This window comes from Oryza glaberrima, chromosome 5 (assembly GCF_000147395.1).
Source record: "Oryza glaberrima chromosome 5, OglaRS2, whole genome shotgun sequence".
In the NCBI taxonomy this organism is placed as follows: Eukaryota; Viridiplantae; Streptophyta; class Magnoliopsida; order Poales; family Poaceae; genus Oryza; species Oryza glaberrima.
The window spans coordinates 15,543,848-15,567,104 of record NC_068330.1 but is presented as its reverse complement, the minus strand read 5'-3'; the positions used below and the strand labels follow the sequence as shown (position 1 = coordinate 15,567,104).

The following is a 23,257-nucleotide window of genomic DNA, read 5'->3' as shown; positions in this document are numbered from 1 at the left end:
TACACAAGGTTTTTCTCTGCATGATGGATTAATCAGACATCATGGCCGAGTATGGATTGGAGCTAACACTGGATTACAAACGAAATTGATTAATGCTTTTCATTCTTCTCCTGTTGGGGGTCATTCTGGCTCTACTGCTACCTATCAAAGGATGAAGAAGTTATTTTCTTGGGTAGGTCTGAAATCAGATGTGACTAACTTTGTTAAGCAGTGTTAGATTTGTCAACAGGCCAAGTCTGAACACTGCAAGCTCCCTGGCTTGTTAACACCATTACCAATTCCTAAGGAAGCCTGGGTGGACATATCAATGGATTTTATCGAAGGTCTTCCCAAGTCTGATGGATTCACTGTCATTCTTGTGGTAGTGGATAGATTCACTAAGTTTGCCCATTTTATTCCCTTGCGTCATCCATTTATTGCTTTCCAAGTGGCCAATGCAGTTGACAAAACAGTTTTCAAGACACATGGCATCCCTCATTCTATCGTCTCAGATCGGGATAAAATTTTCACCAGCCGATTTTGGAGTGATTTGTTCAAAGTGTGGGACACTACTCTGAGTATGAGCTCCGCTTATCATCCTCAAACGGACGGCCAGACCGAGCATGTTAATCAATGTCTTGAAATGTACTTGCGTTGTATGACTCAAGCAACACCAACTAAGTGGAACAAATGGCTGCACTTGGCAGAATACTGGTGCAATACCTCTTTTCACACTGCATTGGGTTGTTCTCCTCATAAAGCTTTGTTTGGAGCTGATCCTCATGTCAGTCAAGTGCCAGTACTTCTCTCCTCAGTCCATCAGTCAGTGGTTGATCTTGTTTCTGAACGCAATCAGCTATCTGCTTTCTTACAACAACAACTGCAACGGGCTCAGTTGCGCATGAAGCATCAAGCAGACAAAGGCCGGTCTGAACGATCCTTTGCAGTTGGGGATCATGTGTTTCTGAAGTTGCAGCCATATACTCAATCTTCGGTGGTGAATCGTCCATACCCCAAACTATCTTTCAAGTTCTTTGGCCCATTTGAAATTCTGGAGAAAATTGGTCAGTCGGCTTATCGGTTACAGTTACCAGACTCAAGTTTGATTCATCCCGTCTTTCATGTCTCTCAGTTGAAAGCACATGTTCCTGATCATACACCGGTCTTTACTTCTCTTCCTCACCCTGTGGTTTTGGATGCCGCTGACGTTTGGCCTGAAGAAATACTCGATCGTCGGCTTGTGAAAAAGGGCAATGCAGCACATGTTCAGGTGTTGATTAAGTGGTCTTCTTTACCGGCGCATCAGGCTACCTGGGAGGATTATGAAGTGCTCAAGACCCGCTTTCCATCAACACCAGCTTGGGGACAAGCTGTTTCTCCGGCGGACGGTACTGTCACGCCTGTGCCACACGCGTGACGAGCTACAACGCCAGGATGACGTTTACAGTAACGTGTCGGGTGGGTGTATGCGCATGTGTGTTGTGTGATTCGGCCAAGCGGCCAGGTTGGCATGTATGACCTTTATAAGTAAGGAACCCTGTAATGAGAGAGGTGTGAAATGAAGAAAGGAAAAACGAATCTCTCCTCTCAACAACTCTGCTCTGCCCCTTTCTTCCTCGACTCTGTCTCCTCCTCTGTTCTTCACCTCTCCTGCTCTAATTCTTTCTCTGCTATGATCTAGTAGTGTTACATATAATGACATTTATCTGAATAGATATATTTGCAATGGCACATATCAAATTAACCCTAGATTTTTTTTTGAGATAACCACTTATCTACATTGCATGTGAGGTTGGACTAAACCTCTTCCGCCCATCTGCTGCATTGCGTGTCTTGCACGCATGATCCTTAACTCGCATGGATTATTAGTTATGTGTACAAATTATTTTCAAAAAAGAAAAAGTTGTGTACAAATTTGTTCTGAGTTAGACCTACTGCCTACTGGCATCTCAAACCTAACATTTCCTGCTTTAATGTGGTACAAATTTTTGTTTTGCGCTTTTGTTTTTCACTTATTCCACATTTTTTCTATCGAATTTTGTATGGCTGCTAGCTTGTATAACCCTGAGTGACGGTGTCTGAACAACCATTTTCCTAACTTGTACAAAGCACTTCCTCCGTTTCACAATGTAAGTCATTCTAACATTTCCCACATTCATATTTATGTTAATGAATCTAGATAGATAAATATATATGTCTAGATTCATTAACATCAATATGAATGTGGAAAATGCTAGAATGATTTACATTGTGAAACGGAGAGAGTATATACACACAGGCCATTCGGAAGGTCCTGGTGAATCCTAAACCATCCGCAAGTACGGAGGAGGGTGTCAAGGCTGAAGGTCATACTCCGACATTAGAAAAAAATCGAGTACTAACAGAAAAGGTTCCAATAAGCACGCTGGATATTGCCCTTCAAAGTTCAAACCAACACTTCAGCATGGTTCTTCTTTCCTTGACCAGAACAAGTGTAGCGAAGAACAAAAACGCATTCAACAACAGGCAATCTGCATAAACTTATACATCATGTTTTCTTTGTTGCCCATTGAGAGGCACTCAGCATATGGTACATCATCCAAATTGCCGGTCAACAAGAAAACAAAACCCTCAACCTCGGCACACGCGACAGTGTCTTTCGTCCTACTATCTTCGAAGAATATATCTTGCACCGGACAAAACTATATCCTTCCACGTATAGGGAGCCTGACATTTATATCCTTCATGTTAGCATTTGATGTTGGTGTTAGTGTTCAGGCAGGCTCGAGACCATATCATGTCAACCAAGATTGGTTGATGTCCCACTCCCAAACAATGCATTGTCTGCTGTTCAAGCTACAACATCCGAAGTGTCAAAACTGATCATCCCAACCAACCAATCCTTGTAGCTCCATGATCCACCCTCTCCAAACGAAAGGACCAAGAAGACGCTGCTGGACAGTCAAAAAAGCTGTCGCATGCGGCACATCCCTTGTGTAATGAGGATGGCCAAGTTAGCGCACCAGGACTCCAGGGGCAGCACCTAGCACTCCAGAGAGAACAAATGGTGGGCACCATGGTGCAAGGAGGCCTTGCTCCATATGTAACAGATGTAATGGATCCCTGTCACATTAAGATCTCACCATAAGCATCTACCAATAAATTCACCAGTAATCATCATCGTATCCAGACCACCGTGAGCGGGATCCACTTGATCTATTTGACTGCCACGGACGAGGGTTAAAACCCCTATCATACTGTTTGGTGTACCGCTGTTCAGGGGACCTGTGCATCCTCCCTCCCTTGGAGACTCTTTTTGTAGCACTTCTTAAATTCTCTTCGATATCATATTCTTGGCGCTGCAAAAGGAAATCAGGTGAACAACTTTGTTTTGCAGGAAATTTAAATTAAAAAACAATGGTCATTTTATAACAAAATGAAACTTCATATTTCTGCCATCAATAAGCACTGTAGCATTGTAGCAAGCACATCCAAATTTTCCAAAATATGGTAGGTATAGGCTTCTCCATTACTAGTATGTACCCAGCGTCTGCTCATAGTGGCATTGCCCATTATTATTATTATTTAGAGAGAATGTGCAGGAGCAGTAAAGATTACAGCATCCACGCATCTAGATGGTGGATCAACCAAAAAGAAAAGGGAAGATATATAGTAACAGAGCTATATTCTCACAAAGTATCTGGCGACCTAAAAGCATCCTTGCAGAATGTTTAGTTGAGGCTTAAATTTTGCAAATATGTTACCAATGCTATCTTGGAAACTTCCAGGTATGAAAATAATGAATTGGTCGAGATTTGATCCATTGAAAAAATCTACGATGAGTGGCGCGTGAAAATATTACTCGGTTACCACTTTTCATAAGCATATTTAATTGTTTTTGTGCTTTACCTTGTCAGAGTCTGAAAGAACATTATAAGCCTCCCCAATTGCTTTAAATAGATGGTCAGCATCTGCATGAACCTCCTTGGCGACATCCCTCCAAAACCCATCATCAGGCTTTTCATTCCTCACTAGCAATTGTGCAGCCTGCAGGTCAAAATAGTGTTACAGATGCTTTGTGTGAATCCAACAAGAAATTCTCTGAAACAATGTAAACCTTATCTGGGTGATGCCTCAGTGCAGCCTTCCGGTATGCCTTCTTAATATCTGCTGGAGATGAAGATGGTTCAATTCCCCTGCAAAAGAGGGGGCAGGAGAGAAGAGAAACAACTAATTAAGTTATCTCCACATAATAAGAGATTATTAATTTGCTTCGTCTCATTAAAATATAGATGATTCTGATGGATAAGTCTTTGTGGTCCTTGTTTGTGATTCTTTCTTTTGCTTTTGGGTAGTTTCACCTTTTCAGGACAGCATCTACTCCTTTAGCATATTTTCAGTTGCTAGGACAGCTGCGGTTAGTAGGACAGCAGCGGTTAGCATCTCCTTTATGCCCCCCTTTATGCTTTATTCAGTTGGGATGCCCTCTAGGACAGCATCCCTTTCAAATTTCGAATTTTAGACTAGAAGAGTGCAGCAATAGGCTTGCAGCCAGCTATGGCTATATATATATGTATCCAACCTTCCTCGGGAAGGTATGGCTTTATGTTTGTGAATGAGAGAAAACCAGAAAATTGCCCCATCTCTTGTGCCATCCTCTTCTCAATGAGAGTAACCATTGAGGTTCTAACAGATTCGCCAATAGTTAGAAAGGGTGACACCCAATTAAAATGAGATCATACAAGTATGCAACATAATATGACATGAGCAGCTGTACTCATCACAATGGAGTTGATGTCCTAAATCATGTGTGTGACTGTGGCTAGATGAAGTAGCAAAGTATTGATTCTCCTATAAAACAGCTGTCTTGTGCTATCGAGAAAATCTAATCCAACACATGCAGCAGTGCTCTTGGCAAGGGGAAAAAGGAATCACTACATTATAGATTCTAGATTAATTTGTTCCACTAGATCAATGAGAACAGTAGGTAAAAAATCAAATGTCAGAGATATGCATTGAAAGCAAATATTAAGGTTGGTTAAAAACCTGGGGGCAAAAACAACACTTTAATAAACAAAAAGAAGGTAAGGTTAATTTAGAAAAAACTTACAAGATTAAATACAAATTCAAGGGAGTATCTCTTTTTGCTTCATCCTCTACAGATAAAAGTCGGGTGCGCGCCTGCTTCAGATCGCTATGCTTGTTCAAAACTTTTGGTGACAATCCAGAGTTATTAGCTTGCTTTTCAATAAGTGATATGAGCTTCCGTAAATCATTAGCAGCTTGTCCATAATCCCTGATCATTTCGTATAAGGTGGCTCTTCTTGAAATTGCCTGAAATTAAGAAGCCATTAATGAAATCCATGCACAACCACATAAGGCTAAAACAGTCCATATATAATAAATGTATCACATATTATGCATATGTAAATGTGTGCAAAATGATAACTGTGCATCATAAAACAAGAGCTACTGCACTTTACCTTCAGATAAGTTGCATCAAGAACCATGGCTAGCGAACAATCTGCTATAGCATCAGTAACTTGACCGAGTGCTTGGTATGCAGCAGCACGATTGCAAAAACAGACAGCTGAAAAGGGGCGTGAATCACTATTACGTGCCAATGCTGCTGAATATTGTTCTACAGCCTCTGAGTATCGACGAGCTTGAAATGCTTCATTCCCAGCAGCCTAAAAAGCAACATGAGCACAAAAAATATTAAGTTATCATTAACAAAAATGAAAGGCTATCTAATCGGTTTCTTGCTCATTCTGTGATGTTGCGTCAAACATAGGAAATAGAGATGCACTCATAGTTACTAATTATCCTGGGAGTCAATAAGTTGTTTATTTCTTGCACATCCTACTCAGTAAAACAGTAGAAGTTGCTAAAGTTGAATAAAAAATGCAGTTCTGACTGCAAGAAAGAAATCATGTATCGATATGATAGACAGCAAAGTACTGTCACTTCAAAAATTATGCAACATTTCCTGCTGAGAAATATCATATTCCTTAAAACCAGAAGGGAATAGCAATTATAGTTCTGGACAGAGCAAATTTAAATATTAGAACAGACTCAATAAAGAACATAGGTAGATATGACAGGACAAATATCATCAAAGTTCATTTCCCACAAAATATGTTAAACAAACGGAGCATACCTTATGGGAAAGAAGTTCCCTAATGGTAGTAGACAAAGATGAGAAACATTCCTGAGATGTTCTCCCTTCACTGCAAGAGTAGCCCCATTCAGGAGTTAAATATAACAAGAAAAACTTACAAAGGAAAAAAAAGAAAGAAATGTAACTCATAGGACATGAGAAATTTACCTCTCTTTGACATTTGTCACTTGCTGGTGCTTATTTAGCAACTCGAGAGCATCTTCAAGTTTGCCTGAAAGGAAGTAAGTCTTGCAAATGAGATATGTCCGCCAGAGCCTCCCTGACCATTCCGTAGTTTCAGATGCACTGGAATTCTTTTCAGCTAACACAACTGTTTCCTGGCATAGTTGAATGACTTCTTCATATTTCCGTAGCTGTACAGTGCAACAACCATATTAGTAAGCAGGAAGCACTAAGACATACAATAGTGTAATAGTTCACAAAAAAAACATGGATATAAAACAGCGAACGAGAAGAAATTACAGACCGTCAGTAGCGCCTCTGCTTTCATCTCCATTAGTTTATCTGAGTGTGAACTTATGTGCAACGCATTGGAGATAAATTGTAAAGCAGTTGTTGCTTCGGACACTGTTCTTTTCTTAAGAAGTTCCTCCGATAGCGATATCCAATCCACCACACTCTGAAGTATAGATTAAATGATGTCATTGTATCAACAAGGTATGATGCTATAACAAGCAGAAAAAGAATACTTGTTTTTTCTCGAAAACGCAGGAGAGCTGCATTTCATTTCATTAAGGGGAAGAAAAAACAATACAAAAACACAACACAAAGAAAAAACCAAAGTAGGAGTGCCCGAGCCCTCCTACCAAGACCCACACACACTAGACAACCCGGGGAGCTTAGTTGCCTAGATTAGCCGTCCCACTAAGGAGCTTTTGAAGGCGAGAAGCTCCAGCGACACCCCAAAGATGGCCCTCATTTTCTATCACTTGCAAGACCGTCGCTACTCTAGGATTGGCGTTATTGAAAACGCAGTCATTGCGGTGCTTCCAAATCTCCCAAGCTACTAAGGTTACCAAGGAGTTAATCCCTTTTCAGCACCTCCTTCGGCCGGTTCTTTGTTGCTTGGCTCCACCACCTCAGAAAGCGGTCGGTAGAGGGTTGAGGCACAGCCTCAGCTAACCCTAGTCTCAAAAAGATTGCCGTCCAAACTTGGCGAGAAAAAACACAAGAGATCAAAATGTGTTGGATGGATTCTTCACTTTGATCACAAAGGGGGCAGATCACTGTGTGCTGCAGCCCACGCGTAGCTAGACGATCGGCTGTCCAACACCTATTATTGATGGCCAGCCAAATGAAGAATTTGCACCGGAGGGGAGCCCAACACTTCCAAATACGTTTCCAGGGAGCAAAATGAATCGAACCCAAGAAATAGGCTTCATAAGTTGATTTGCAAGTGTAAACGCCATCTGCAGTAAGCTTCCAAACATGCTGATCCTGGACATCTTGTAGCAGCACCACCTCTTCTACTAGATCCCAAATGGCCAGGTACTCAGCAAGAAGCTGGACCAAAAGCCCCCCTTGGATGTCAGCAACCCAACTTCTATTTGTCAAAGCTTGTGCCACAGAACGTTGCTTTCTTGCTCTTTTAGGGATTAAGGCGAAAAGATTAGGGGCTAGCTCAGCAATCGTCTTTCCTTGCAGCCATCTGTCACTCCAAAACTTGGTATGTTCTCCATTTCCAAGGATAGTTTTGACAGCCACAGCAAAAAGAGAGTGGACATTTTTGGGCACATTGATGGATAAACCGGCCCAAGGCCTAGATGAGTCTGTTTTTTGCAGCCAAAGCCATCTCATGCGCAAAGCCCACCCCATCTTTTCAAGATTAAGAATACCAAGTCCCCCTAAAGACAGGGGTCGACACACTCGATCCCAAGAGACCAAGCAGTTTCCTCCATTTGCATTGTCACTCCCTTTCCATAAAAAACCACGGCGCCTCTTGTCAATGGCTTTAAGCACCCATTTAGGAAGATCCAGTGTCATCATTGCATAAATAGGGATGGCTGAAAGAACCGCCCTAACAGCTGTGAGCCGGCCAGCTTTATTCATCAAGGAAGCTTTCCAACCCGGGAGATTGTCCGCTACTTTGTCCACTAAAGGCAGCAGGTCAGCCTTGGTTGGTTTCCGAATTGTAAGAGGAAGCCCAAGATAATTGCAACTCAAGTATATCTTAACAAACCGAGGTAATATCAGGTGCAAACAGATAATTTTGGCAGAATAAGCATTTACTACCAATTCCTTCCATTCTAACAATGACAATGGTTTGCTTACGGACTTTTGGTGTCTGGTACAGAGGATAACGACTGGAATCCCTTGGATATCAATACAAGGCAATGACTAGTACTCCGTGCAAGCACAGTCATCATTCGTCAATAAAATAACTTCCACTACCAGAATAGAATTCCTTTATATTATCATGTGTATTTAGTCCCTATGATATCCTCTTTTATTGGACATAATGGTGCATGTGAAAATGATTAAACAGAAACTGGCCACCATTAAGATGTTAGATGTGCAAACGGGAAAGAGAACCCAATAGTGCGAGCATCAGATTGATCAACAGATTACCAGTGTTCCGCGGTGATGTAAAAGGCTAGATAATAGAGCCTGCTAATACAGTGATATGAACAGAATGATATTGGAAATATAGTAATTGCAACAAAGATCAGAATGTTCATGAAAGCTGTATACTGAATTTCTATAGTAAGACATGATGGGCCGTAGTTGACAGCTCTTCCTAGGATAGTAAAGACAAAGATAAATCTTCGTAGACCATTACTATGTAAAAGTCTATGAAGGTTGATCATCTGAAATCAGTATAATTAGATTTGTCGTGAAAAAACTTCATATATCAGTGGGGGTGGCCCATGTATAAAATGTCATACACTTCATCGAGGGTACCTTTTACAATCCTAATTCAGAATTTTTTTTTCCTAATTTTCATTTCCGGCAAACTGTTTGCTAAGTTGTCCAACTAACTGCCATTAATCGCTCGGTCGGTCCCTGAGGGCAATTTTAGGCCATGACTCAACATGAACACCTAGTTGGTCAACTTAAGATTCTTCGATTAATCATCACGTCCGGAAGAAACACCAGGAACAGATCAGCTGGAAGGGACAGGAAGGCAGAGGAAAGGAAGGGGGAGACAGAAGAGGTTTTGCCGTCATGGCGTCATGACTCATGAAACAACAGGTAAAGGTGGTACTAGTGATTGATGCAAACAAAAAAATGAAGAGAAAGGAAGGAAATGATGAGATGGGCCAATCCAGCTCAGATTTCAGCCCTCAAGCTATGAAGTTCACCACGTCTATACCCATGACACTGACCTCTCTCTTGTTGGCTTTCTCCTCCCAACATCACTGGACAGTGGACACTCCTTAATATCCATATCAGCTTTGTCCTGTTAGTCGGCCAGATCTGGTGACCATGCAAATCGGGGTAGGAGTCCTGTTAGCAAACTGTAGGACTGTATAAGATCCGAAACCAATCTTACGGTCCGAACAGCCACTGGCAAGCTTTGGAGGGTGACAGAGGTGTAGTTGTGTAGAGCGGACTGCGGGAGAAGGCAAGAAGCAGAAACAGAAGCAGCAGCATAACAAAGAAGTCAACTGCAACTGTGCAACAGTGGATGGTAGCACATCGCTTCACGTCCTACTTAGGCTACCTTTCTCTCTGCTACTCTACTTACTCACCATCAGCAGTATAGTATACTTATCAGGAGCTGAAAGCCAAGCCATTACCAGTACCTAGTCAACAAGTTGACCTATTAAATGACTATTTGGCAAATTGCCTCCTAGGGACTCAAAATTTACTACTTACTCCCAAGTAACAACTATGGCTGTAGATGGTTATATGAACCACACCACTACTCCCTGTAAAACTATTCTTTGCATGTGTTCCACTAAAAGTCAATTTTTGTGAGGTGTTGATTAAAGTAACTAAGAATAGTTAGGGCTTATTCGGTTCATAGGATTTCCAAATCATAGGAATAGGAAAAGTAAAGGATTAGGACGACACATGCACTCCAATCGTTAGGAATTTTTCCAAGAGCTCTCACCTCATGCTTAGAATCCTATGGAATAAGGTTGTAAGACTACAATCCTTAGGAATTTGGTACTCCCTCCGTCCCTAAATATAAGGGATTTTGGTTAGATGTGACACATCCTAGTATGATGAATCTGGACATAAAGCCTGTCCAAATTCATTGTACTAGGATACATCACATCCAACCAAAATCCCTTATATTTAGGGACGGAGGGAGTAGGATCTATTTCTATGAAAAGAATGATGCACATAGAAAAAAAATTAGGTTCAATTCCTACAATAATCCTTTGGAAATCTTTTAAACCGAATGAGCCCTTATAGTTCTAAAAAACTTAATAAATAACAAATTAGTAATTATATATTCTTTGAAATTTCCATAAACGAAAAGTAGATAGCAAAAGGAACAAAACACATGGATAGTAATTAACACAAAATAAAGAACTTAAAGTGATCCCTGAGCAGAAATATAGCACACCTGAACTCTTTCAAGACCATCAGAAGCCTCAGCGAGCATTTTTCTGTCAGAACCAGAAGTCTTACTGGACGTTAAACAGGCAGTGTAACTCCTTAATGCATCTTCAAGATCCCCGAGTGCAAGTTGACAGCTGCATCCATATACGGTACCAAGTTAGATAACTAAATCAATGAGTCCCATCACAGAAACGGCTCAATTCCTACAGGAATCCAGAAAAATCCCATGGCCCGGACAAGGTTCTAATGGGCCTGACAGAGTGATAGTCAAAACAGCATGGGTTATACACATGCATAATAAAATTAGCCTACAAATTCCTTAGAAGGTATGAAGGTGGTATCTTCAATCAAAGTAACAAGAGTGAATAACCTCTCCAGAGTAATCCAGTACAACATAAAGGCACATGTTTCAAGGGAAAAACATCAGCGGACTACAGTTCAGTTTCTCCAAAGCATACATTAGTTATATAGTGAATATTTGAATATTCTAATTAAGACAGTACTAATACACCTGGAACATGCAGCTCTGGTTTTACAAGTATGCGCATTACAAAAGTATTTAGATATCTATTGCATCATCTTCCATGATAAAAGCAGTACATTCCACTATGCAGGGTGCTTTCCAGAAAAAGAACATATAAGTGCACCATGTTCAAATGAAGTTCTCAATCATACTAATTGATTTGTTATCACTGAATAAGATATACTATTTCATTTAAACATTAAAAGAATTAGTTGGGTTGCTGTAGCAACTTCTTACTTTGCAGCTCTAACTTTAGCCTTGAGAAAGGTAGGATCAATTGATGTAGCAATCAAACAATCCTGAAGAGCTTCTCTCATTCTCCCGAGAGACATCCTGGTAGCTGCACGGTTGCTGTAGCAAAGCATCAGTGCACGGGAACAGTATCCAGAAGAATCATGACCGGAAACAGAATTTATTCCACGGGTATAATACTCCTCCGCTGTAGCAAAGTGACCATTTGTGTAGGCTTGATTTCCACTGGCCAAAATAAAATGAAAAGATATGGTATATCAAAATCAAATTTGAATGATCACATAATGCCATGTAAAAAGATATATATGACATGAAAAAGACAACAACAGACAAACAGAATTAAACTGTGTTCATACAAACCTTGTACGCCAGGTTTCACAAGTCTCCAAGGCTGCAGAAGTTGATGCACCTCTTGTTGACTGCTCATCTGCTGAATCCCCTGCTTTATTTTTTTCAGGGGAAAACTGCATGGTCTTTTTGTCTAGTGATGATTTTGGCTGTACATAAGCCTGAGTAACTGAAGGCTTAGGCAGTTGACCAGACTTAGTTCTTACCTTCCTTCTAGTGTTACGTCTTTGTGTTGACACGGAGCTTTGGGGAGATGTAGAAGCACCGAAGGTAAAGTTCAGCCCACTAAAATCTTCTGAGCTTTCTTGGAAAGTGGCATGTTCACCAATCTCGTGTGCTGTTCTGTAGCCATTCTCTTCATAGGCTTGCCCTTGATCGTTGAGCCTATAAGCATCATCCCAAACTTCAGCTGGGGCTGATTTAGGTTTACCATTAGCAGTGTCATGCATATTGGAGGAAGAAGGTTGTGGTGCGATAGGTATAGTTACTTCTTCATCAAAACTAGAAAAGCTGCTAGCAAAGCTGTTCGCAGATGTGTCTACATTGGGAATTCTACCTTCATCTTCGCATGTTGGAAGATCTGCATCAATAACCAAGTGCTCAGTTGCAGAAACTAGATCTTCAGCACAACTGGAGCTCTGGTTTGAGACACCATAATCATGTATATGAACGGACTGATCAGACATCACTGATGCTTCTTTTGCTACCTGTTCTTTTGCTACCTGTTCAACTGTAGCTGAATAAGGAGAACAATCCATTGGTGAGTAGTCACCTGCTAAATCCATGTCTGGCCCAGTGGTGCATGTTTCTTGAGAAGCAAAGTGATGGGGTTGAGCATGCTGCTTTAACTTGGTGGGCCTTTTATTTTTCCTTGCGTTTTTATGCGCTTCCTTTTTATCTCTATATGCTGATTTTATATAGTCAATACCAAATAAGCTCTCTCTTGAACACCAGGCTGGCTCTTGTCTGACTGCACAAGATTCACCAGGAATAGTATCACTTGCTGTATTTGTAGTTTTGAAACTGAAAGATGGCATATCATTTCCAGAAGTAGAGAAGCTAGATGAATGATTTGAATGTGAAAATGCGCGTGACTCCGGAACATTGGGCTGGGGAATAGCACCAAATACTGGAATGGCTTCTGCTTTACTTCTGAACACAAATTGGGAAGATCCATTCACTTTAGTAGATCCGACTGAAGCCCCTTCCCTATTGATGTTTAATTTCTTGATGTCCTCTTGTAATGCATGTTCTGCATATCCTTCGGAAGGAGGGACGGCATTGCTGCCACTACTGAAAACAAAACTACTAGGCCCATAACCTTGATCATTATCTGATCTAGAATGTGTAATGTTTCCAATATCCTCATTAGCCAAGTTCCCTCCATTACCCTTTAGTTCAAAGGATACATTAGTTTGAATGCTTGTGAATGGCATGCTTGCTGCCTGGGCAGAAGAAAAGGTTGTGGCTGCATTAGTTCCAAAACCAGATACTTCTGGTGGCTGGTGAGCAGTTTCATCTTTATTGTTGTTGGATGGGGCTCCATGGCCTAAGTTCAGTTTTGTCATCCTGGCTGGAAGTGTGCTCTCCATGTTACCATGAACTGAGGTAAATGCCTTTGAATTTGCACCAGTGACAAAATTGCCACGATCGTCCATTACCTTTTTTGAAGAGTGTGAGCTCAAGGAAGCATCACTTCCAAATACAAATGCCTCTGATGGATAACCAGAATTATCACTTTGTTTGCACTGTGTAACTCCACCTCCTATATTCAAACATGATGGCAACTCTGGAGGCAAATTATTAACACTACTAGGTGGAACAAAAGCATCACTGTTGGCAGCAGAGGAAAAAACACTGCCCTCATTAGAAGTACTCCCAAAGACAAACGCTTCGGCTTGACGACTACTACCTCCACTTCCCTTCTGCTGAAAGGGAACATCACTTATCTTCTCAGGACACAGACCTGTGCCATCAGTAACATTGAATGTATCAGATGGATTGGTATTAGCACCAGAAGAAACATCATTAGTCCTATCCGCATGGTCACTGGATACGTTCCCTCCAAACACAAAAACTGGTGGTGCATCATTGGTAGATTCAGTACCCATCCTTCCCAAAGGCGCTCGATTGCCTATACCATATTGTGTCAGCTTCTCTGCAACACCATTTGCATTGGCAGAAGCATATGAACCTGCACGGTGGACATCAGAACTAGTACCATCAGAAGAAGGCCCGCTTCCATTGCCTCCAAACACGAATGTTTTTGGCACGCCATTATCACCCTGCAACGGCACTCTGGTGCCTAAATTCAACTGCGTCAATTTCTCCGGGAGCACATTCACTTCACTGTTGAGAACCAAACCAGGTATATCAACTCCAAAAATGGAGCTCCTATCCTTCTTGTTGGCATTGACGCTACTCTCACCACGAGTCTGAAGATTCATCCTCCCCATTTTCTCGGGCAGCTTCGCCGAAGCCGCCCATCCCTCGTCGAACGGAGGCAAGCTGTCCCTGACGCTCCCGAACACGAAGGGGGCTTCTCCATTGGATGACGCCACTGGAGGCTGCTGACTCGTGGCAGAAGCCGCACCGCCAAACACGAATCCGCCGTCCTGACCCTCCCCGGCGCCAACACCAACGCCACCCGGCGCGATCCCCCCGATCCCATCCTGCCCCGATGCGTCCGTACCGCCGCCGCCCCCTCCGCCGAACGGATTCCACGGCGCCGCAGCGGGTGACGCCGGTGGCGGCTGGCGGGAGCGGGAGGAGGCCGCCGCGTGGCGCCGCTTGGCCAGACGCGGGGCGCGGCGGGAAGGAGGAGGCGGTCCCGCGGCGTGATCGGAGGAGGAGGCGAGGCCGAGCCCCAGGTTGGGGTTGCCCATGGCGGCGGCGGGGAGCGGGGTGCCGCTAGGGTTCTGGCCCGTGGTGGGGTAGGGGGCTGGCGCTGCTACCGCCGGCGTCATCGGCCGGCGGCGGCGGCGGCTGCGGCGGCGTGGGATTGGAGGGGAGGGGAGGGTGTTATGGGTGGGTCCGATTTGGGGGGGAGAAGCGTTGGAGGGAGGAGGAATGGGGTTGCGTGGGGAACGCGGCGAAGGCGATGCGGTGCGGGAGAGAGGAGAGGGGTGGCGGTGCGTGTCGCGCAGTTGGGTTGGGCCTATTCTGCTCTGTGTGTTGGGGATTTTGACCGTTTGGGACGTGTCCGTAAAGCTGTGGACGACGACGATTTTTTTGAATTTGGGTGCGGTGGGGTGGGGTTGCCTGGTTTTTTTTGTTTGTTTGTTTTGTTTTTTTTTTTCTTGGAGGATGAACAACAATGAACCCGTTTGTTGATTCGTTTTTAAGGTTGTGTTCTTTTTTAGAGAGTTCTCAGCTCACCGCTCTTATTTTCGACGTGCACGTTTTCTAAAATATTAAACATGTGTTTTAAAAAAAAATTCTATACGAAAATTGCTTTAAAAATTCATATTAATTTATATTTTAAAAATTAGTAAATACTTAATTAACTATACACCGGTGATTCGCTCTATTTTACGTGTATAGGAATCGTGCCTCAGATAAGATGTTTGGTTTGGTGAGATTTTCTTATGCGGATGTGCACTTCTTTTATATATAATAAACAAGTATGCACAAGAATAAGTTTGGCGAGAGCGAATGCAAATTCAGAAACAGAATTATTTTGAGAGTTCTATATCTACTAATCATGAGAGAATTTTATATTTGTCCTCAGATGTTAACTGATTCTCTTATTTGCCCTCGCAAACTTGCCTCTCCCTCTATTTGTCCCCAATTCAAAAAAATGTACATGGCTTGCTTGCTGTTAGAAGGCACATGAAAGGATAATTTTGCCCTTGTGATTTTTTTATATGACTTACTAAACCTTGTTGAATAATAATTTGATTTTTTTAATGTAGGGATTAGGACGCATATTAGTATTAGAGGGTCTGTTTAGATCCCACCTCAAAACTTTACACTATATCATATCAAACGTTTGAATACATGCATGAAGTATTAAATATAGACTAAAAATAACTAATTGCACAGATTGCGACTACTTTATGAGACGAATATTTTAAGCCTAACTGCTCCATGATTTAACAATATGGTGCTACAGGAAACACGTGCTAAGACGTATTAATTAGGCTTAATAAATTCATCTCGTGGTTTACTGACGGATTCTGTAATTAGTTTTTTTATCAGTGCTCGAACACCCCATGTGACACCCTATATAATACCAGATGTGACACGCCAAAACTTTTGACCCCTGTATCTAAAGACCCCATAGTAATCTGACATTGCCTTTTTTTTCGGGGCATCCATGTCGGATAGGATGAATTGAAAAATAAAAACAGCCACCTGGTCGGAAAGTGGCAAAAAGTGACACATATGTGAGAGAAATTAGTGGAGATCAGGTGGCAAATGGGAACAAAAAAAAATTTTTTTAGGCCCCCTTTGAATTGGAGGGAAAATGGAGGAAAAACAAAGGAATTGAAATCCTACACTATTCATGCCTTTGATTCGTAGGAATGAGAAAAGGAAAAACGTAGGAAACTTTCCTATTCCTACAATTCTAGATCAAAATCATAGGAAATTTAACATCCACTCTAACCTCTTGGAAAACTTTCCCAGAGTCTATCTCTCTCATCTAATTCCTGCATTTTTCCTGTGGTCTAATCAAACGGTCATTCCTATATTTTTCCTGTGTTTTGCAATCCTATGTTTTTACACTTGCATTCCTACCAAAATCCTGTGTTTTTCCTATTCCTCCGTTTTTTCAATCCTACGATTCAAAGGGGCCCTTAGGAGGGTGGCATTTGAGATTTTCTGAAAGGATGTCAAATAGTAAATTCTCCTTCATGATTTCAAGTAAGGCAATAATGAATGTAAAGTACTAAAATATTTATATTTCTTAATAATTAAGTTTGAAGGAATAATGAATGTAAAGTACTAAAATATTTATATTTCTAAATGATTAAGTTTGTAATAGTTAGTAGTTAGTTAATCACTTGCTAATAAGTTTTACATGAAGCAGAATAGCGCAACTAAACCTCTAGTTCAAATGGACTCTAAGGCTAAGTTCAAATGTAAGGGTTCGAAACTCCCCCTCCCTCACACACGCAAAACTGTAATGACTTACTAGCACGTGATTAATTAAGTATTTACTAAAAATTTAAAAAATAAACTAATATTATTTTTTACACCAACTTTGCTATAGAAATTCTTTTGTAAAACACACATTGTTTAGCAATTTAAGGGTGCGCATGAAAAATGAGGCAACATATCCTATGCACACAGGCCCTCACGTGTACACACGTGCACACCAACTAAAAAATGTCACCAAAAAGTCTAGAAAAAATCATACACATACTTTCAATTGTATTACACCTAGGGTTAAAATCATAACGTCAAATTCATTATATTTTAGCCGTAACAAAAAAAACAAAAAAACTGACAGTTTTAAGGTTGCAATTTTGTCAGAATTTTATCTTTTTTGTTATTCTCTATGTAGAATAAATTTGAAGATGTGACTTTGCACGTAGATGTAATACTATTGAAAGTACATGTATGAATTTTCCTAGAATTTTTTGTGATAATTTTTAGTTGGTGTACACGGTGTGTACACGCGAGGGCCTGTGTGCATAGGATACGTCCCCGAAAAATGAAGGGGCAAAAGTTGGGACCTAAGGCACCCAAATGAATGCACCTAAAGCATCTGTTGAGGGTTGTTAAATACCAAATTAATGACTTCAATACCTACATAAAACCATAAATATAAAACATACAATATAGCGGTAGGATTTATTTCTAACAATTTCCACGAGTGTTGGTGTATATTTGTATGCAGGAGGCAAACACCAAAGTTGAGATGAAATATACATTAAGGAGGAGGAGAATCAAACTCAAATCCAAACTTATGGAGTTTTGGACCAAAAACCCAATTGAACACCTCCAAATAGACCAAACATCCATACTAGTAGAATGAGGGGCCCAAAATGAGTATCCAGGCCGAAAACCGGGGCCAACGGAGCTGGCCAGGGGTTCGCCCGAACCCTGACACAGGCCGCTGGCCCAAGCCCAAGTTCAGTTCGGTAGCAAACCGCTTCCCAATGACGGTTATGGTCGTTTTCACCGATAGAAACCGTTATCAGCTAGACACTTGCCAAGAGGAGAAGGAAGATGCTCTTTGGATGCTTAAGCATCTCCACATTCCCAAGGCACCTCTAGGCCTATAAATACCCCTCCTCTCTCTCATTTACAACACACAACTTTGAGGTGAATTACATGAGCCTCTATTATATCTTTTGTACATTATAAAATAGGTAGAGAGTGAGGGGAAGCTCTGGAGGAGTACCCGAAAGTTTGGCACTCTCTCCAACTTCTACCTTTTCTAGGAGGAATTCTGGAGGAGTACCAGAACTGTCGGTACACTCTGCTCCGGGTTCAAAGAAACTTCTTCTATTAAGTAAGCATTCGGGATCTTTCTTATGTTATTTAATTTCTTAGTCTAAGTGAGATAGATTTTCATCTTTACGGGTTCATTGTTTAGTATCCGTACTAAGTGCTATAGTACTAGGACTTTGGATAAAAAAGGAAGTTCCTGCGCAAGTATTAGAGTAGTAATTAATAACTTAGACGTGGTGTCTAGGTTAGAGATTACCTTTATTTGTTGTGTATCCCACTGATTTGTTAGAGGTAGACGGCAGGTAGTGACAGCCCTGAATCCCGTCCTAGTAATTCTCCACATTTGGATACATCATAGAGTTATAGCCGGAACCATGGTGGCAGACCAACAAGGGTCGATGCCCGAAGCAACAGATAGGAAATTACCTTTACTTAGTGTAGATAATTAAAACACATAGAAAGTCCACTCTAGCCTAGCTAGCCTACTATTAGTTGTTGTTCTTGGATAGTCTTAGCCTTAGGTAGATTACACGCGCTCCCTGAGTTCGGTATCCTTTTGGGGTCATCCGAAAGTGAAGTACTACAGTGGTATTTCGTGTGTTTGCAAATTTACCTGTGGTCGTAAGAAATACCAATAGCATCCAAAGTAGCCAATGTCGAGCGAATTCAGATGGCTCCACATAGGAACACATTTATCAAACCAAAGGCTTGTTTAGAATCCTAGACATTTATAAGAAACTTTATTACAAATGCCACATGAAATAGTTTGATGTGTTCAATTGCCAAGCTATAAAACCAAAAGCCTTTTTCATCAAAATCCACAAGAAAAAAAGAAAGAAAAGCAAAGCAAAGCAAAGGAGCATCTTTATATTCGAGGAATTTTAAAGTTGGTGCGCATGCTAGGCCATCAATTCAGAACTCGATGAATAAGTTTGTTTTTGGTCCCTCATTTTGACGTAGTTTAAAATTCGTCCCTGAACCGCAATACCATATATAACATGTTTCTTAATTTGCAAAACCATGTCAACTTTCGTCCCAAGGCAGTACAGCTCCCGGTTTCAGCTGATGTGGCGCTTTAACTCCGGTTAGCTGTGTTGAGTCAGCATGGGACCCACCACGAGCCTCACATGCCAGTGTCCAATTGTTTTTTCCTCCCTTTCCAATCTCTTCCCCATCCTCTCTAGGCCAATGCCAAGCGGCCAAAGGCGGCCCGACTGCGCTGCTTGCACCCCACCACCCATCGTCTCTCTCCGTCGTCGCGTCGTCGCTGTATTAGCGTCTCAACGGTGGTCACATACTTCTTGCCCCCGCGCCATAGCCACCACCATCACCATCAGCTTCTAAATTCACGCAAAACGGTGGGGATGGGGTCAAGATTTTGAGAAATGGCACATCGATGCTGAGGAGGACCGGGAAGGAGGAGGAGGGCCCTGGTGACGGCGATGATGGCTGACGAGGTGGGTAAGGCAAGTGTGCGAGTGAGCACGAGTAAAAGAGGTGGGTAAGGCGTGCATACGAGCGAGCAAGTGAGACACGGCTAGAACCGTCGTTTGTCTCTCCCCTTTCTTCTCTGCGTGCGGCCTGTCGCGGCTGACCCACCAGGGCACCATGCCCCATGGCTTTTCCCTCTCCTCCGCAGCGCGCTACAGGCTACAAGAGGTGAGCACGAGGCGACTAGCGCGAGATGGCTCCTCCCTGGCCGCCACCGCTCTTTCTTTCCGCCTTATCGGCTCAAGTGGCCGTGGTGCTCCTGAGACGAGGAGGCGTCTAGCCGACTGCCTGTCGGGCGAGTTACTCCTTGAGAGGTGGCTCTCCTGGATCCCCGCCGACGGTTGGGGCATGCATCTCGTCAGCCTCTAACAGCGATGACCTCAACGAGATCCCCATCCCTTCTCTTCCTCCTCCTCCACCGTCGCCCATCTCCACGCTGCAGTGCTTGCTCCCGTGCTAACAACCTGATCTCGCCAATGCCAACGCCCAAGCGAAGAGGTTGGCTAGAGAGGGAGGAAAGGATGTGTCACTGACATGTAGGACCCATCATTTTTTTTATTTAAACCAAATTCCCTGACATGTGAGTCCTCGATGACACGCCCGCCATGTCAGCCAAACACTGCTCTGGGATCTCGGGTACACTGAGTTTTTAAATTGAGAGACACGTTATACTTGAATATTGTGGTTTTGGGATGACTTTCAAACTCCAATGAACTTATTCCGAACTCGACCGATCTGAGCCCATTAACATCTGACCCAGGAGCGGCCCATAACGGCAGAGAGCCCAAGCCGAAGGCCTCCTCCTCCTCCTCCTCCCCCGTCGCCGACGGTATCGGCGTCACCATGCGGCGTCTCACCTCCGCTCCGCTCCCCTCCCCTCTCCATTTCGAAATGGGCGCGGCGCGAGAGAGGCCGGCTCGCCGCCGCGCCGCTCCCCGCGGCGGCGTCCCGCCGAGTTAGCATCATGTGAGTATCCCCCCCCCCCCCCACCACCAGTCCCCACGTCTCCTCCCTCCACAGCGCCGCACCACCGTCACGCGGTGATCGCGGTGGGGGCCATCGCTGATTGCTGGAGGCGCCGCGGTCCCGGTATGTCCGGCTTTCAGCATCATCGTATGCCTTAGGGTCGCATGGCGCGCTTTGTCTGGATAGCAGGGACCGGACAGATTCGCTTTCCGCGTGCTTCGCGATAAGGGGATAATAGGTAGTCGAACTGTAGAAGGTTCATTGTACTCTGCACACGTTGGTTGAAATTGTGGGGGTACAGATTGCACGTGAAACTATCATATGCGGGGAGGAATTGAGCTCTGGCTAGCCGAAATCCCGTTACGTCTAGCAAACGAGAAGTTTTACTGTCCTTGCGAAAGTAACTCGAGGTACTAAATTTTACACTAAAAAATATGGTGCCTTACGGTATCTTTTGCAAGGATGGTAAAATTACCCCTAGCAAATACTAGTTGATTTTGGTTAGTTACCAGTTGATCCTTGATTTTAGTGCAGTATGCCTTTATCTTAATTTGACTACCTGCACGCTTGCAGCCTACCATGTGCTTCGTTAGGCAACTATCATTCAAACCGACAAGCCCCACAGCATTTGTGCCGCAAAGGATTTAGTACTGCTGGTTCATGAGTTCGAGGTTGATATGTCAAATATGCTAAGTGGATACAATTATTGTTTATCTGGAGTTCCGCGACCACATACTGCAAGGTGCAGTGCTGATGTGACAAACTACTTTTTCCGTGACCTCATCTGTTGATAACCCAAGATCAAACGCATTTCAAAGCCTTCATGATGCTTGCCTATAGGCATGCTTGATGAGAGGACTCCTTTGGATGTCTGGCGTCACCTTTTAGCTGCTGCTAGAATGGATAAGATGGATTAGACATTCCATTGACTAGTTGAAATGAGGTCCATTACCAATAGTAGTTCTGGCCCCGGGCCTCTCCTTTGGTTTCATGCAATGGACTGCCTTTTGTTCAACAGGTGACACTTTTCATGGTTATTGAATAATTCAAATGAGTATGATACATTGTTGGAGCGTGTTGAAAACATATCGGCGTGCTACTTATATTACTATGTTTAGTTTCTGATTTTTGTCTGTATGGTGCGGAATCTTTCAATCTACCAACTACAACTTATCTAGAAAGTTAAGATTTAATACATAACTAAGGTTAAATACTTTACACTACCCTTGCTGGTTGCTGAAATATACAACACATAAACCAAAAGGTAAGAATTTATAGAATATAAAATTTCATCAGTAATATGTTATTCTTTTTTTTGTATACATTTTGATGTTTTACACTATCCAATTGAAAAGGCATGGCAGTATTTCTGCTCAGAATGTTGACATAAGTTACACTCTGATACGAGTTTATGCTTCATAATAAAACTAAGCATGAAACTTGAAGCAGCTTTCTTTAGATGATTTGTCGTTACTAGTTTTATGAACGAGGCTATGGATTTAAAGGTCCTTTTGGGTTATCTAACTATAAGCTTTAGTGTTTACGCTACATTATTGTGAAAAGTGCAAATTATAGTACTACACAATAATATCCTTGAAATTCTGAAAAATGTCAGTTCAGTTCCATGGCAAAGAAGTTGGAAAATTCAAAATAAATTGCATGCCACTAAACCTTCACTTCTACTACCTCCATACCTAAAAAAGTGTGTTTTTAGCTATGATACTTCTACAGTATTTGTCCCGGTTCATTGCTAAAAATATCACTGTTTCAAGGATGGAGGGAGTAGTACTGTATGATTGAGGAATTGGCTCATTAAAATGAAATAAAACAATCTGAATACTTGAAGGAACATATTAATAAATTATTATTTAAGGACAATTAGACAAATATGGATATCTTCTTGATTTTTGAGATGTCTGCTTTTGGCATGTATTTCTTCTTATTGTTACTTTCATCAAGTTCTGTGCCACTGAAATGAAAGTATTTCCTGTAGTTATAGATGGAATTTGCAATCTAAATGCAGTATCAATAAGAACTTGCAAGGAAAATCACCCAATAAACATGTATAGTTGTACACTAAACAATAGCTATATTAAACTCATATTTGGTATGGATGGTTGAACGGAGTGGATCAATTCGACATCCTCCTATCATCAATGATATTGGCCAGTAATTAATATTTGGATACTTCTGCAATTATACCTTTTGTTCTTTGAAGAAGCCACTCACCATGAATTTTCTTATTGTTTCACTTGATGGGGATGTTAGTTCAGTCAGGTTTTTTTTTTTTTAAAGAAACTCTTTACTTTCATAAAGTTACTTGTACTTTGAATTTCAGCAAAGTTATCTTCTCCAGTTGATCTTGCTAACTTCCATAGGTGTGTGCTTAGGTGGCAAGTGTGACATGCTAATGCTGATGATGATATCTAGTTGGGTGAAACATTTAAGTTGATTTGGATGACCTTTGAGCCACTCTGTATCACAATTAGGGATGATAAAAGCAGACTAAAGCTAGCTTTCGCAAAATATTATTGCCAATTTTGTTAATTACTTGTTAAATTAAATGTGTATCTTGAACACTTCCTGTAAGATAATGACTGTGCAGTCATCACGGTGATAGG

General features: G+C 42.1%; 1 protein-coding gene across 1 annotated transcript; it reads right to left on the bottom strand.

Moving 5' to 3' along the window:
- Positions 1–2,369: 2,369 nt before the first annotated feature.
- Positions 2,370–14,911, bottom strand: LOC127773149 (uncharacterized). Its single transcript, XM_052299178.1, has 11 exons — positions 11,790–14,911; positions 11,415–11,654; positions 10,659–10,788; positions 6,606–6,758; positions 6,287–6,492; positions 6,119–6,188; positions 5,442–5,648; positions 5,069–5,292; positions 4,076–4,154; positions 3,868–4,005; positions 2,370–3,317 (listed from the first exon to the last, which is right to left on the bottom strand). The coding sequence occupies exons 1-11, from the start codon at positions 14,741–14,743 to the stop codon at positions 3,123–3,125; spliced, it is 4,596 nt and encodes a 1,531-aa protein (XP_052155138.1). The 5' UTR covers positions 14,744–14,911; the 3' UTR covers positions 2,370–3,122.
- Between the last annotated feature and the right edge of the window lie 8,346 nt (positions 14,912–23,257).